Consider the following 13,139-nt stretch of genomic DNA (forward strand, 5'->3'; position numbering starts at 1 on the left):
TCATTTTTTCTGAAAATGTTTTGCTACCTTCGTCATCACCTCCAAAAATCATGTCATCCACAAATACTACAACAATTAGAAAACCATCTTCATTCTTTCTCAAGTGCAAGTTGCTATCAACATTACCTTTCACAAATCCCAACTTTGTTAAGTGTTTATCCAATCTTGCATACCAGGCTCTAGGTGCGTGTTTTAGTCCATACAATGTCTTTTTCAATTTGCAAACCATATCCTTTTCATCTATTAAAGGAAAACCATTAGGTTGTTCAATGTACACATACCTCTTCTTCAAGTTCTCCATTCAGAAAAGTTGACTTAACATCCATTTGATGTACTTCAAATTTCTTGTTAGTTGCATATGCCAAAAAAAATTCTTACAACTCGAATCTAGCAACATGTGCAAAAGTTTCTTCAAAGTCAATTTCTTCTTACTGTGAATATCCTTTACAAACTAGTCTTGCTTTGTTTCTCACAACTTCACCTTGTTCATTCGTCTTGTTTCTAAATACCCATTTAGTTTTGATAACATGCTTATCTTTAGGTCTAGGAATGAGTTCCCAAGCCTTATTCTTTGTAATTTTCTCTAATTCCTCTTTTATATCTTCTATCTAATAGTCATCTTTACAAGCTTCAACAGCATTTTTAGGCTCAATTTGAGAAATTAAACACAGCTCTTCACTAACCTTATTTCTTGTCATAGCTCCTTTGTTCACACTTCTAATGATCTATTCAACACGGTGATTCTTTGCAATATTCCTTTTAGGTGTTGCTCAATTCTAATTTTTGCTCTAGTTTCTTCTCTCTATACTTCTTGTAATCCAGTCTGCACATCAATGTCAATTTCATAAAGCAATTCCTGCTCTACATTTTGATTGTTAGTCTTCTGATTAGTCTCTTTAGAAGAATTATAATCAAGTATCATTTCTTGAATTCTAAACCTTTCACAACTCTCACATTAGCACTTTAAACAATAGTCTTCAATCTTTGATTAAAGCATCTATATGCTTTGCTTTTCAATGAATAACCAAGAAACATTCATTCATTGCTTCTAGAATCAAACTTTCCAATATTTTCATCCCTCTTAATATAGAATTTACTAGATTCTAAAGTATTTCACTATAGGTGTATGTCCAAACCATAGTTCATAGGGGGTCTTACCAACACCTTGTCTAATTTATCTATGTTTGTAGTGTATACTATTGTGTTCAGTACTTCTCTCCAAAATATATGTGCTACATTGTTCTCAAACATCATTGCTCTAATTACTTCTATTACTGATCATCCCTTCTTTCTGCTATCCCATTCTACTGTGGAGTTTTGGGGGTTGAAAGTTGTCTCTTTATACCATTATCCTCAAAAAATTGTTAAATTCATTTCAAATAAATTCTCCTCTTCTATCAAATCTCAAGCATATAATCTTCAAACCATATTCATTCTCAACTCTACTCATAAATATCTTAAATTTCTCAAAAGCTTCATGTTTATCTCAAAGAAATGAAACCCACACCATTCTAGTGAAATCATCAATAAGAAGCATGAAGCACCTTTCACCATAAAAAGCTCTTTTTCTAGAGGACCACTCAGATCTGTATGTACAATCTCCAACTTCACTAAAGTAGTAAACATCTTGCTTGGAAATGAACTTTTCTTCTATTTTGCCAACACACATTTTTTGCACATCATGTTAGTAGGTTTCACAATCTTAGGAAAATATCTAACTACAAATGTAGTATTGACCTTCACAATGTTATCAAAGTTGATATGAAAACATCGCTTATGCCATAACCAACTATCATCCACTTTAGCAACCAAACATGTCATTTTAGTAGGGTTTGACTAAAATAAATTATCTCTTGATCTTGTACCAGTGCCAACCAATTTACCACCATTATCCTTGATAATGCAAGTCTTCTTTTGAAACTGCAATGAATATCCCTTGTCACCAAGTTGTCCAACACTCGAATGATTATGTTTCAATCCATCCACAAAGTAAACATCCTTAGTGTTAGTCTTTCCATCACGAGTTATAGAACAATTTTCTTTTATGTGACACACTGCATTATTTCCAACTCTAACTATGCCTCCATCCTAACTATTGTATTCAACAAATTTGTTCATAGCTCTAGTCATATGATGGGAACAACAACTATTTATAATCCAATCAGACTTTTTTCTTTTCTTTTTCTTCTTCGAGGCTTTCTTCTTTAATATCAACAAATCCTATCTCATCATCACTATCTTTTAGAAAGTCCATCATCTTAAAATTAAATTCATCATCCTCATCATCACTATCCTATAGAAAATTCTCCATCTTAAAATCAAATTCATCATCCTCATCAACATAGAAGCAATCTTCATAAGTCAACTCAAATTGCAAATCTGATTTCGCCATCTAGAACATAGCATCTTGAATATGTCTTTGACCATCCTTTAAATGTGCTTAACCAAATTCCATCTCAACAAAAAGATACAATTGATTTACTAGTACCCGCTTTTGATAAACTCTCTCTGAAAGCTACCTCCAAGAAACATTGCATAACTTTGTTGTAAATGTATATATCTTTCTGCACACTTAACTATAGGATCTATAAGCATCTTTGAACATATTTCTAAGAGTGCACATCCCAACTCATTGAATGTTGACCACACCAAACACATATACCTCTACAACTCTAGAAATCTTCGTAGAATAAGGTATATGTTGACATCAATGACAAACATTGTCATGAATGCAACACATAACCACTGAAGCATGTTTCCAACAATGTTATCATACTCTCCCACAAAGATACCATCATCATTCATGCTAACATTTTCATTGTACAATCACTGGTGGAGCCAAGCTTAGTATTGATCCTTACAAAATCATCAACACTATTAAAAACAATTTGAAGGTGATGTTTGTGTGCAAAGGAGGAATTTCACCTCTCATGGATTGCATGGCTAGTGGGCATGACAAAATTATTTCCAAATGATTTTTGTCAACTTGGGTTGAGAGAAGAGTTACGATGTAGGGCATAAGTTTTGAAATAAATGAAGAGGTCATTTCGAAGGCTATTGGGCTCTCCATAGAAAGGTGAAAATGGTAGAAAATGAGCAAAACATCAGACTCTGATGCTCTCAACCAGTTCTTCAAGTTGCATGACAAGGAACCTATTAAGAGGCAAGGAGGGTTTAATAGGGAGGACCTTTTAGGTATTTGGCCACAAATTTGCCACATTATCATCAAGTATTTCACTCTGGAAGGTAAGTTAACAATGTTGTACTTCTATCATCTCCCTTTCCTCAATCATTTGCAGAATAAGGACCTCATTCCCATTTTGTTCTTTTTTCTTCACTCAATTGAAAGTAATCTTGAGGCTATCCATAAGGACAAGGAAAATGTGATTTTGCATCAAGGCCTCATGTTTAGGTTGTATACTTTCCATTATGCCCTATGTCCCCTTGTTAATGTGCTTGTCACTACTTTGCAACATGCTAACCCTAGGCTCTATCCATGAAATTGGTCCCTCTCATGCTAACATTAGTAGGAAAAGGGCTAAAATTGGGTCTTCCTCCCCCTAGACTTAATGAAAGACCAACACTAAGATCACTAGGTTGCCTAAAAAAAGAAAAAAAGAGGTTTCCACAGTTAATTCTGGCGACCACATTAAAACCCTTGGTGCTTATAGGAATTGCCAAAGAAAAATGCAAGTAAATGCAAGTACACCCTGAAGAAAAATGAGTCCATGGAGTTTGACAATTACGTTGTGAAAGCCATTGATGAGCCTTCCACCCACTTTTTCAGCAAAACCCATGACTCCCCTTCCCTTGTTGAGGAAATCCCCCATGTCGCCCCTCTGCAAAATTGACCCCTACCCCCAACTCCTCTCCCATGCAGGGCTCTTTTCAAGAGGATGCTAAGATAGAAGCCATTGATTCCAAAGGTTGGCAAGATGTTGGGGAATATCAAGAACTAGTTGGTGACTCTCGAAGGTGTGGTCAAGGAGCTAAAGAAGGAGGCAGATGGGTTCAATAGGCGGCTCAAGGACTCCAACAAATTTGCCATCAAAGTCATGCACACTTTCTCTATCACTCTTTGCATGCTGCAAGAGAAAATCACTAGCACCAAGGCCAAGACAGACAAGGACTACAAGAAATTGTTTGAGTTCCTTAAGGAAGAGCTGAATGCTACACTACTTTCCAAGTGACTGGGTGGAAATGATAAAAAATAGTTTCTATGGTTTATGCTTTAAAAATAAATAAATCCGTAAAAGCCTTATGATTGTTTAAACTTTTTCTTTAAAAATGGAGTTACCTGCCTTGCATGGCAATGCAATTATATTTACTTTGAGTTTAAATACTTTTATGATAACACTTTTAATACTCTACTTTATGGGGCTTATTATGTTTTTGATAAAAGAGTAGGATTGCTCTCTTTGTTGTGATTGTGCTAACTATGGTTAATGTGCTATTAATACACTAGTTCTATTGTTCCATAGACCAATACCCTCTTTATACTTTTATTTATCAAAAAATAAAATAAAATTTAATAGATATTTTAATTTTTTGTTTTTGTTTAAGCTTACATATTTATTTATTTAAACATCTATAAATTCCATAGACTATTCAACTTCATAGACCTTACATTTATATTAAACATTGATCATTATCATTTTAACCTATTCATAGACCTTACATTTATATTAAACATTAATCATTATCATTTTAACCTATTTTAATAGATATTTTGAATCTTTTCCATCCCCTAATCTTATAGAAAATTTGACCTTACAATCAACGACTAAAAACCTTCACTCTTTCATTCATTTAATTGTGAATTAAAATTTTCTTTCACATTGCACAAACCAAGTAACACAAACCAACTTTAAAACCAACGGTCCCCATTAGCTAGAAGGTAGTGGGATCAAATCTCTGGGGCCCGTTTGTTTGCTGGAATAGGGAAACGGGAATAGGAAAATTGGAATAAATCTATTCCAATTTTGGCCCAAAATGAGAATAAATCAAATTCCAACTTGGAATAGGGAAACGGGAATAGGAAAATTAGAATAAATCAATTTATTCTCATTTTGGGCCAAAATTGAAATAGATTTATTCTAATTTTCCTATTCCCGTTTCCCTATTCCAAGTTAATTCCAGCAAACAAACAGCCTGGGAGTTCCCGGTTATTGTCAAAGGCCAACACGTTGTAAAATGCAATTTTTCATACAGGTAATAGCCCTGTGTAACTGGAGTCTTTCCAGAAACCATTTACTAATATTTAAATTTACAACCTATTAAAGCGAAACTCTAGAAATGGGAACCTTACGAATTTGAAAAACCTCGCAGGAATCAAATTCAGCTTCTCCGCAAGCAGCTCTCCTTTCTTGATTTAATCTCATGACCTGTGGTCAAACGAATGCAATCGAAGCCCAGGGAATTCTAACTGGAGACCTTGGGAAGAATATACCCAAAGATTTAAGACCGAGATTGCGACCATGCCAAACATGACAAATGCTTCCGGCGTTTCTGTAAATAGGATGGCTGTAACGTTAGTAGAATCCAACGGAACGCCTTCTAAAACGACTTCCGCTGAAATTGAAGATTCTGAGTCGGCGCCTCTCAAAACTGGGAATGAAACTCCTCTCGAGGCTTTGAAGCCCTGGCGGGAAATGCAAACGACTGGAAATTTAACCGCCGTCTTACCTGGAGCGAAAGGCGAAGGCCTGCCGTATGCTCCTGAAGGTTTTCCCGGTCCGGAGGACAAGTGGGTATGGAAAGTGGGGAAGAGGATAAATTCCGAGGGCTACTTGATTGACAGGAGCTTAATTGTGCCGAAATCATTGCAGGAAGGTACCAGACAGCTCATTTTTAGCAGCAAGGGTGCCGTGGAAAAGTATATGAGGAAGAAGTTTCCAGAGGTCGATCTGGAGAGTTTTTTCGCTTCGTTCGTCTGGCCAATGCGGCTCGCTGGTCAGCCCAAGGAAAATGGCGGACAAGGTTAGCTGTTTTGTGGACTTTTTTCTCATTTCGATACATTTTGATTGGCTTTGGACGGCCTATTTGAAACTATGAATTTATTCTAGTTGCTAGGACTGTGTTGTGCTGTCTAAATTGAAATGTGAATTGGTCGCTCTTATACATTTGTGCTGTTTAGGAGCAGTCCTTAGGAGTTTTCTCATTTGTTTGCTTTTATTTGACTCTGGAGGATCTGCAAAATTTGTATTGGTGACCTTCATAGAATTGCACTTCCCTAGTAGTTATTGGGAGTTGTACTCGGATTTTTTTTCCTTTGAATTGCCGCCTTATTAGATTTGAATCTGGTGCTGTCAAATAAGTTCACATTCCAGTGTTTAACATTATCAGATTATCAGATTTTCATAATCTATTTGAAATGTATATTTTTATTTCTAGATTTGATTGTGTATGTTTCTTTAGCATTCTGTGATCCATCATCAGGATGCGAGAATGCAAGAGTAAAATTTAAAAAATGATGAATCATGAGTGTGATCTGAAACGTTGATGCTAAAAGAACTTCACAATCGAATTCAGAAATAAAATTATACACTTCAGTGGTTGTTTCTAGAATTCTCACAGTTGAGAGCCTTATTGCATGTGTTTTTAATGTGGTTTCCTTATTTCATTCTTAATTTTTAAGTATAAAATTGTGATTATAGTCTAGTTGGTGACAGTTGGATGCCTGATTGCATTTTGGTTTTGGTTTGGTCATGTGACTCATCCTAGACTACCATATTGCTTTGAGATTTGAATGGAGTTGCTCTCATATAAATGCAAATATTAGTAGTTATTTGAAGTTTTATAATTTTGCATTAATTTGGCTTCATGGTTTCCTATTCTATTTTTAATGTTGTCTGGTGACTGCAACTTTCATTGCCTTGATGCAATTTGATTTTAGGGATTTGTCATGTGACAACCACCTTATTGCATTGTGATTGAATATTCGTTTTGTTATTCCATGACCAGTCTTTTGGATTTTCTTCTGCATTTAGACATGGCTTGTTGCATCGAGATTTGAATTGGACAAATCTCTAGTGTATTCATTGCTGCATTTCCATCCGCTGCATTTTAATTCAGTATCTAGAAAAACATGTTCCAGAGCAATTGTTTGTTTGGCTCAGGCTGCTAAATACAAATATAATCAACATGCCAAATATAACCAGCCTATAGTTTTCATGTCTGAAATGAAAGGCAGATTTACATATAGTTAATTGCACTTGAATTGTAGTCTTCCAGAAAGCATCTAATAGTATTTAAATCATAAACTTATGAAATTGAAACTCTGGAAATAGGAAGCTTATGAATTTGAATGCAACAAATATTTTATAAGTTGAGTTCTAGAAAAACCATGCAAGAAACAAATTTAGCTTTTCCGCAAGCACCTCTCATTTCCTGATTTAATCTCATTACCTGTAGTCAAACACATCCATTTGAAACCAAGAAAATTCAAACTCCAGACCTTGTGGAGAATATAAACAAAGAAATAAGGCCTATATTATGACCATGCCGAGCATGACAAGTGCTTCCGGTGCTTCTGAAAAATATGATTGCTGTAACTTTAGTAGAACTCAATGGAACACTTTCTAAAGTGTCTTCCATTGAAATTGAAGCTTCTGAGTTGCTGCCTCCTAAAACTCGGTGTGAAATGTCTCTCAGAGGCTTTGAAACCCTGGAAACTTCTCTCAGAGGCTTTGAAGCCCTGGAAGGAAATTTAACAGCTGTCTTACCTGGAGTGAAAGGCATAGGCCTGCTGTATGATCCAGAAGGGTTCCCTGGTGGGGAGGACAAATGGATTTGGAAGGTCGGGAAAAGGATGAATTCCATAGCTACTTGATTGGCAGGTACTTAATTTGGCTGAGGTCTTTGCAAGAACGCACCAAGCAGCTCTTTGTTTACCAGCAAGAGCACTGTGGAAAAGTATATGAGGAAAAGTCTCTAGAGGTTGATCAGCAGAGATTTTGCTTTGTTCGTCTGGCCAATGTGACTTCTGGTCAGCCCATAGAAAATGGCATGCCAGGTTAGCTGTTTTTCGGACTATTTTCTCACTTTGATGCATTTTATTTGGCTTTGGAGGGCCTATATGACATTACAGATTTAGTCTGGGTGCTAGGACTGTTTTATGCTACGTTAAATTGAAATAGAATTGGTCATTCTTATTCATTCGTGCAATTTAGGAGCAGTCATTAGGAGTCTTCTGCTTTAATTTGACTTTGGAGGGCCTGAACAAAATTGACAACCTTCGTAGAATCTCACTTTCCTAATAGTTGTTGGGAGTTGTCTAACGTTTCTAAATTATTTGACTTTGAACTTTTGCAGTTCTGTTTTATCATATTGAGATTTGAATCTTGTTGCTGTCAAATAAGTTCGCCCTTTAGTAGCTGTTTGTAGAATTCCTATATGTTTTTGTTTCGAGGGCCTTACTGCACCACATTTTAATGCAGTTTCCTTATTTCATTGTTTATTGTAAAATTGTGATTATAGTCTAGTTGGCGGGACTGTTGGATGCCTGAGGCATATTTTGTCATTTTGTTAATCTATGACAATTCTTTTGGATTTTCTTCTATTTAGATATGACTTATTGCATGGAGATTTAATTCTGGCAAACCTTTAGAGAATTCTCTGCTGCATTTACATATGGTATTATGCTTTGATATTTGTATCTGTTCACTCTATATCCCTCCGGATTTCTCTACTACATTTTGATTTGGTATGGAAAAAAGTACATTCATGAATAATTGTTTGTTGGGCTCAGGATGCAAAATACAAAAAATAATCAACATGACAAACTTAACCAGCAGCTTTTCATTTTCATGTCTGAAATGGAACATCTAAAACCAGTGGAAGTATGGAGTATCATCAGAAGCAACAACAGGAGTAGCAATGGCAGCTGGAAGAGAAGGATCATCAAATTTTTACCCATTGAAGTGATTTCTTATTGTTCGTTTTTCTGTCTCAATCTCAGTAATCGTAGATATTTTATGAGCTTGAAATTTAATTTGAGCACTTGAAAGGAAGCTTAATTCAGAGTTTGTTTGCTTTCACAAACAAAATCTTATCTGGCAACACATTTCTTGGAAGCTTGAACCAGGGGATTTCTTAATACACTGCTTTAAGAAAACATAGAGAGATTGTCTACCATCATATTTGAACACAGGCATATAGAAGCAGACAGAAATAATGATTAATTTCATCCCCAATCTGAATGGAAAACCAGTTGGAGAGTGCACCCTTAACTCTGCTGTGAGGATACCTGTAGAGCCTTGAGTTGCACTAGAGATAGTTACTGTTGAAGATTCATTGCTAGAGCTGTTGCTTGTTCACTATTCTGTCCATTACTCTATGGGAATGGATTATAGTCTAGTTGGCGAAACTGTTGGATGCCTGATGCATTCTGGTTTTAGTTTGGTCACGTTACTCTGGGCTGCCATATTGCATTGAGATTTGAATTCGGTTGCATTCATGTATATGCACACATTAGTAACCATTCAAAGTATAACTGTTTTGCTTTAAGTTGGCTTCAAGGTTTCCTTTTTTATTTTTATTTTAGTCTGGTGACTGTAACTTTTGATTACCTTGCTACATTTTGATTTTAGTGATTTTCCATGTGACAATGACCTATTGCATTGAGATTGAATGGTCATTTTGTTAATCTATGACAATTCTTTTGGATTTTCTTCTATTTAGATATGACTTATTGCATAGAGATTTAATTCTGGCAAACCTTTAGAGAATTCTCTGCTGCATTTACATATGGTATTATGCTTTGATATTTGTATCTGTTCACTCTATATCCCTCCGGATTTCTCTGCGACTTTTTTATTTGGTATGGAAAAAATTACATTCCTGAGCGATTGTTTGTTGGGCTCAGGATGCAAAATACAAAAAATAATCAACATACCAAACATAATCAGCAGCTTTTCATTTTCATGTCTGAAATGAAACATCTAAAACCAGTGGAACCATGGAGTATCATCAGAAGCAACAACAGGAGTAGCAATGGCAGCTAGAAGAGAAGGATCATCAAATTTTTACCCATTGAAGTGATTTCTTATTGTTCCTTTTTCTGTCTCAATCTTATTAATCGTAGATATTTTATGAGCTGGGAATTTAATTTGAGCTCTTGAAAGGAAGCTTAATTCAGAGTTTGTTTGTTTTCACAAACAAAATCTTATCTGGCAACACATTTCTTGGAAGCTTGAACCAGGGGATTTCTTAATACACTGCTTTAAGAAAACATAGAGAGATTGTCTACCATCATATTTGAACATAGACATAGAGAAACAGACAGAAAACATGATCAATATCATCCCCAATCTGAATGGAAAACCAGTTGGAGAGTGCACCCTTAACTCTGCTGTAAGGATACCTGTAGAGCCTCGTGTTGTGCTAGAGATAGTTACAACTGTAGATTCATTGCTAGAGCTGTTGCTTGTTCACTATTCTGTCCATAACTCTATGGGAATGGATTAGAATAATCATTTTATTTCTCTTGAAAATCACTTGACTCTTTGATGGTGATGCTTTCTTGGAGTAATTGTTAAGTTGCTCTATACTATCATGTTACATGATCCTTATTTGTACATGGATTTCTTTATATGTACCAGTTAATTGTGCTTTTCATTTCTTTGATGCAAAAGACAAAACTTTTTTGCCTAAGTCAAATTATCTTAAGTTATAACAAGATTCTCACTTTAATTTTAGTCATTTTTCCATATTCAAGTAATTGGTTGATTGCAGGACAAAGCACAAAATGGATGGCAAGAAATGCACTATTCTCAAGAATCATGTCGTCTTACCGTATATATTTATTGAAGAGAGAAAAACCGCTTTAATAAGGAATAGTGAGATCTATATACCATAAATTTTGAGAAGTGCAAATATTTGTTTGCTGGTCTCATTCCACTATCAGATATGCCAAAATCGTGAAGCAACCTTTATCATAATGTGGAACTTTTGGATAGCTTTCCAACTATATAAATGAGTTAAAATACAAAGCTTGTATGAGAAATCTACGGCATCTAGAAAATTGCATCATAATCTTTCCAAAATGTGAGAAATTTTTAATTAAATAATCACTAAACTAATATGAACAGCCAACCTTAGTCATGAATGCGTCCGATGACTTCTGATACTTGGAATGTATGGCAGTTCAGTCTAAAACATCTGATTTAGTCCACACTTATTAGCTGAAAGAGCTTAGCAAATTACTGGCCAAGTACTGTCCAGAAACTTCCAGCGAGCAGAATTAATTGTTTTCTATGAGTTTTTATTTTACCATGCATATGCACAATATTTAGTAGCTGATCACATATTTTTGACACTTGTATTGGTGCCTTCTGATGACTTCTGATACTTGGAATGCATGTCAGTTCAGTCTAAAACACCTGATTTAGTCCACACTCATTAGCTGAAAGAGCTTAGCAAATTACTGGCCAGGTACTGTCCAGAAACTTCCAGCGAGCAGAATTAATTGTCTTCTATGAGTTTTTATTTTACCATGCATATGCACAATATTTAGTAGCTGATCACATATTTTTGACACTTGTATTGGTGCCTTGGGATGATGTTGTTACTAGGTTGTTTTGTAGGTCATTTGAGCATCGTTATGTTGTCAGAGTACAAATAAATAAGCTTACAATTTGTAAATAATTTTAATATTGATACAGATGGAAGCTTATTTGGAAATGTAGTTTTTTCCTCAAAGGTTTTTTTTTTTTCATGTAAATCTTTTGTGTTATAGTTTATGTCTTAATGATCTGGTCTATCATTTCTTACTGAATTTGGTTGCATTAAGATCAACCTATCTTATTGTATGGTTGCATTTGTTTTTCGTAGCCCAACCTCCTCATTTGCATCTCTTAGCAGTAGGAATTGAAAAATAGTATCCTTGCAGTAATCCGAAGGAAGTAATGGTTCCTTTTATGTGATGTTTGTGATGTTGAAGAGTGAATGATGCCGACACACTCATTTTGTCCTAGAGAGAGAGAGAGAGAGAGAGAGAGAGAGAGAGAGCATAATTCAATTGTGCTTTTTTTGAGTAAACATCGTTGACCTGTAGATAGAGAGAGATAGAGATATTAGAATTCAATTGTGTGGCTTTTGAGTCAACATCATTGACCTAGGTTCAACGAGTTTCAGAAGAACCCATCTCATGAGAATGAATGGAACACGTAGCACTCATTGCATCTAGATGATGTCCATGGAGGGGAAACATGGGGAATTCTGAGGAAGTCACCCATTTGAGTACTGCTCCAGCTCAAGCATGCTTAACAATGGAGTTTTCTTTAAGGTTAACCTCACTTTGTATGCAACCCCATTTGGAAAACCTTCAACAAACCTCATTAACCCACGTTTCATGAGTTGTGGTTCACAAGATTCCATCTCTCATGGGAATGAATGGAACACTTAGCACTTGTTACAAGGTGATGCTCAGAAGGGTGAAGTGTCGAGAATTCTTGGGAGGTAACCCATCCCAATACTACAACTCAAGCGCACTTAACCATGGGGTTTCCTCCAAGGTTAAGCCCACTTTTCTTACAACCCCCTTTGCAAAACCTTCAATAAGTGTTGTGCCTTATGATCCATTCTTTAGAAAGGCCCTTACGCTCATCAATTGATAAGTGAAATATATTTAACATCTCAAGTCAAACTATGATATTTCTATAAGGATCAATTGTGTAGTTTTGAGTCATACTCATTGACCCATGTTTCATGAGTGGTGGTTCACAAGAACCCATCTCTCATGATAATGAATGGATCAATTAGCTCTCATTGCATTTAGGTGATGCTTACAAAGGTGAAGCATTGAGACTTCTCGATAGGTCACTCATCCTAGTACTACTCCAGCTCAAGCGCACTTAACCTTGGAGTTTCCCACTTTGCTTGTAACTCCATATGCAAAACCTTCAACAAGTGTTTTGCCTTACGAACCATTAGAAAGCCATTTAAGCTCATCAATTGATAAGTAGGATATATTTTCTATAACAAGTCAAATTGTAATATTGCTATCAGGATTCAGTTGTGTAGTTTTTGAGTCAAACTCATTGACCCTTAATTATGAGTGGTGGCTCACAAGAACCCATCTCTCATGGGAATGAATGGAACACTTAACACTCATTACATTTAGGTGATTGCATACAGAG

At 35.6% G+C, this 13,139-nt stretch overlaps 1 protein-coding gene across 1 annotated transcript in view; it reads left to right on the forward strand.

The window, feature by feature from the left end:
* The first annotated feature begins 5,205 nt into the window (after positions 1 to 5,205).
* LOC149550991 (uncharacterized) overlaps positions 5,206 to 13,139 on the forward strand; it is a 57,987-nt gene continuing 50,053 nt past the window's right edge. The window contains exon 1 of the mRNA XM_089786551.1: positions 5,206 to 5,979. Within this exon, the coding sequence (XP_089642677.1) occupies positions 5,478 to 5,979 (502 nt within the window). The 5' untranslated portion in view covers positions 5,206 to 5,477. The remainder of the gene's footprint in view (positions 5,980 to 13,139) is intronic.

This window comes from Cupressus sempervirens, chromosome 6 (genome assembly GCF_028749045.1).
Source record: "Cupressus sempervirens isolate cs-2001-9-10 chromosome 6, ASM2874904v1, whole genome shotgun sequence".
NCBI lineage: Eukaryota > Viridiplantae > Streptophyta > Pinopsida > Cupressales > Cupressaceae > Cupressus > Cupressus sempervirens.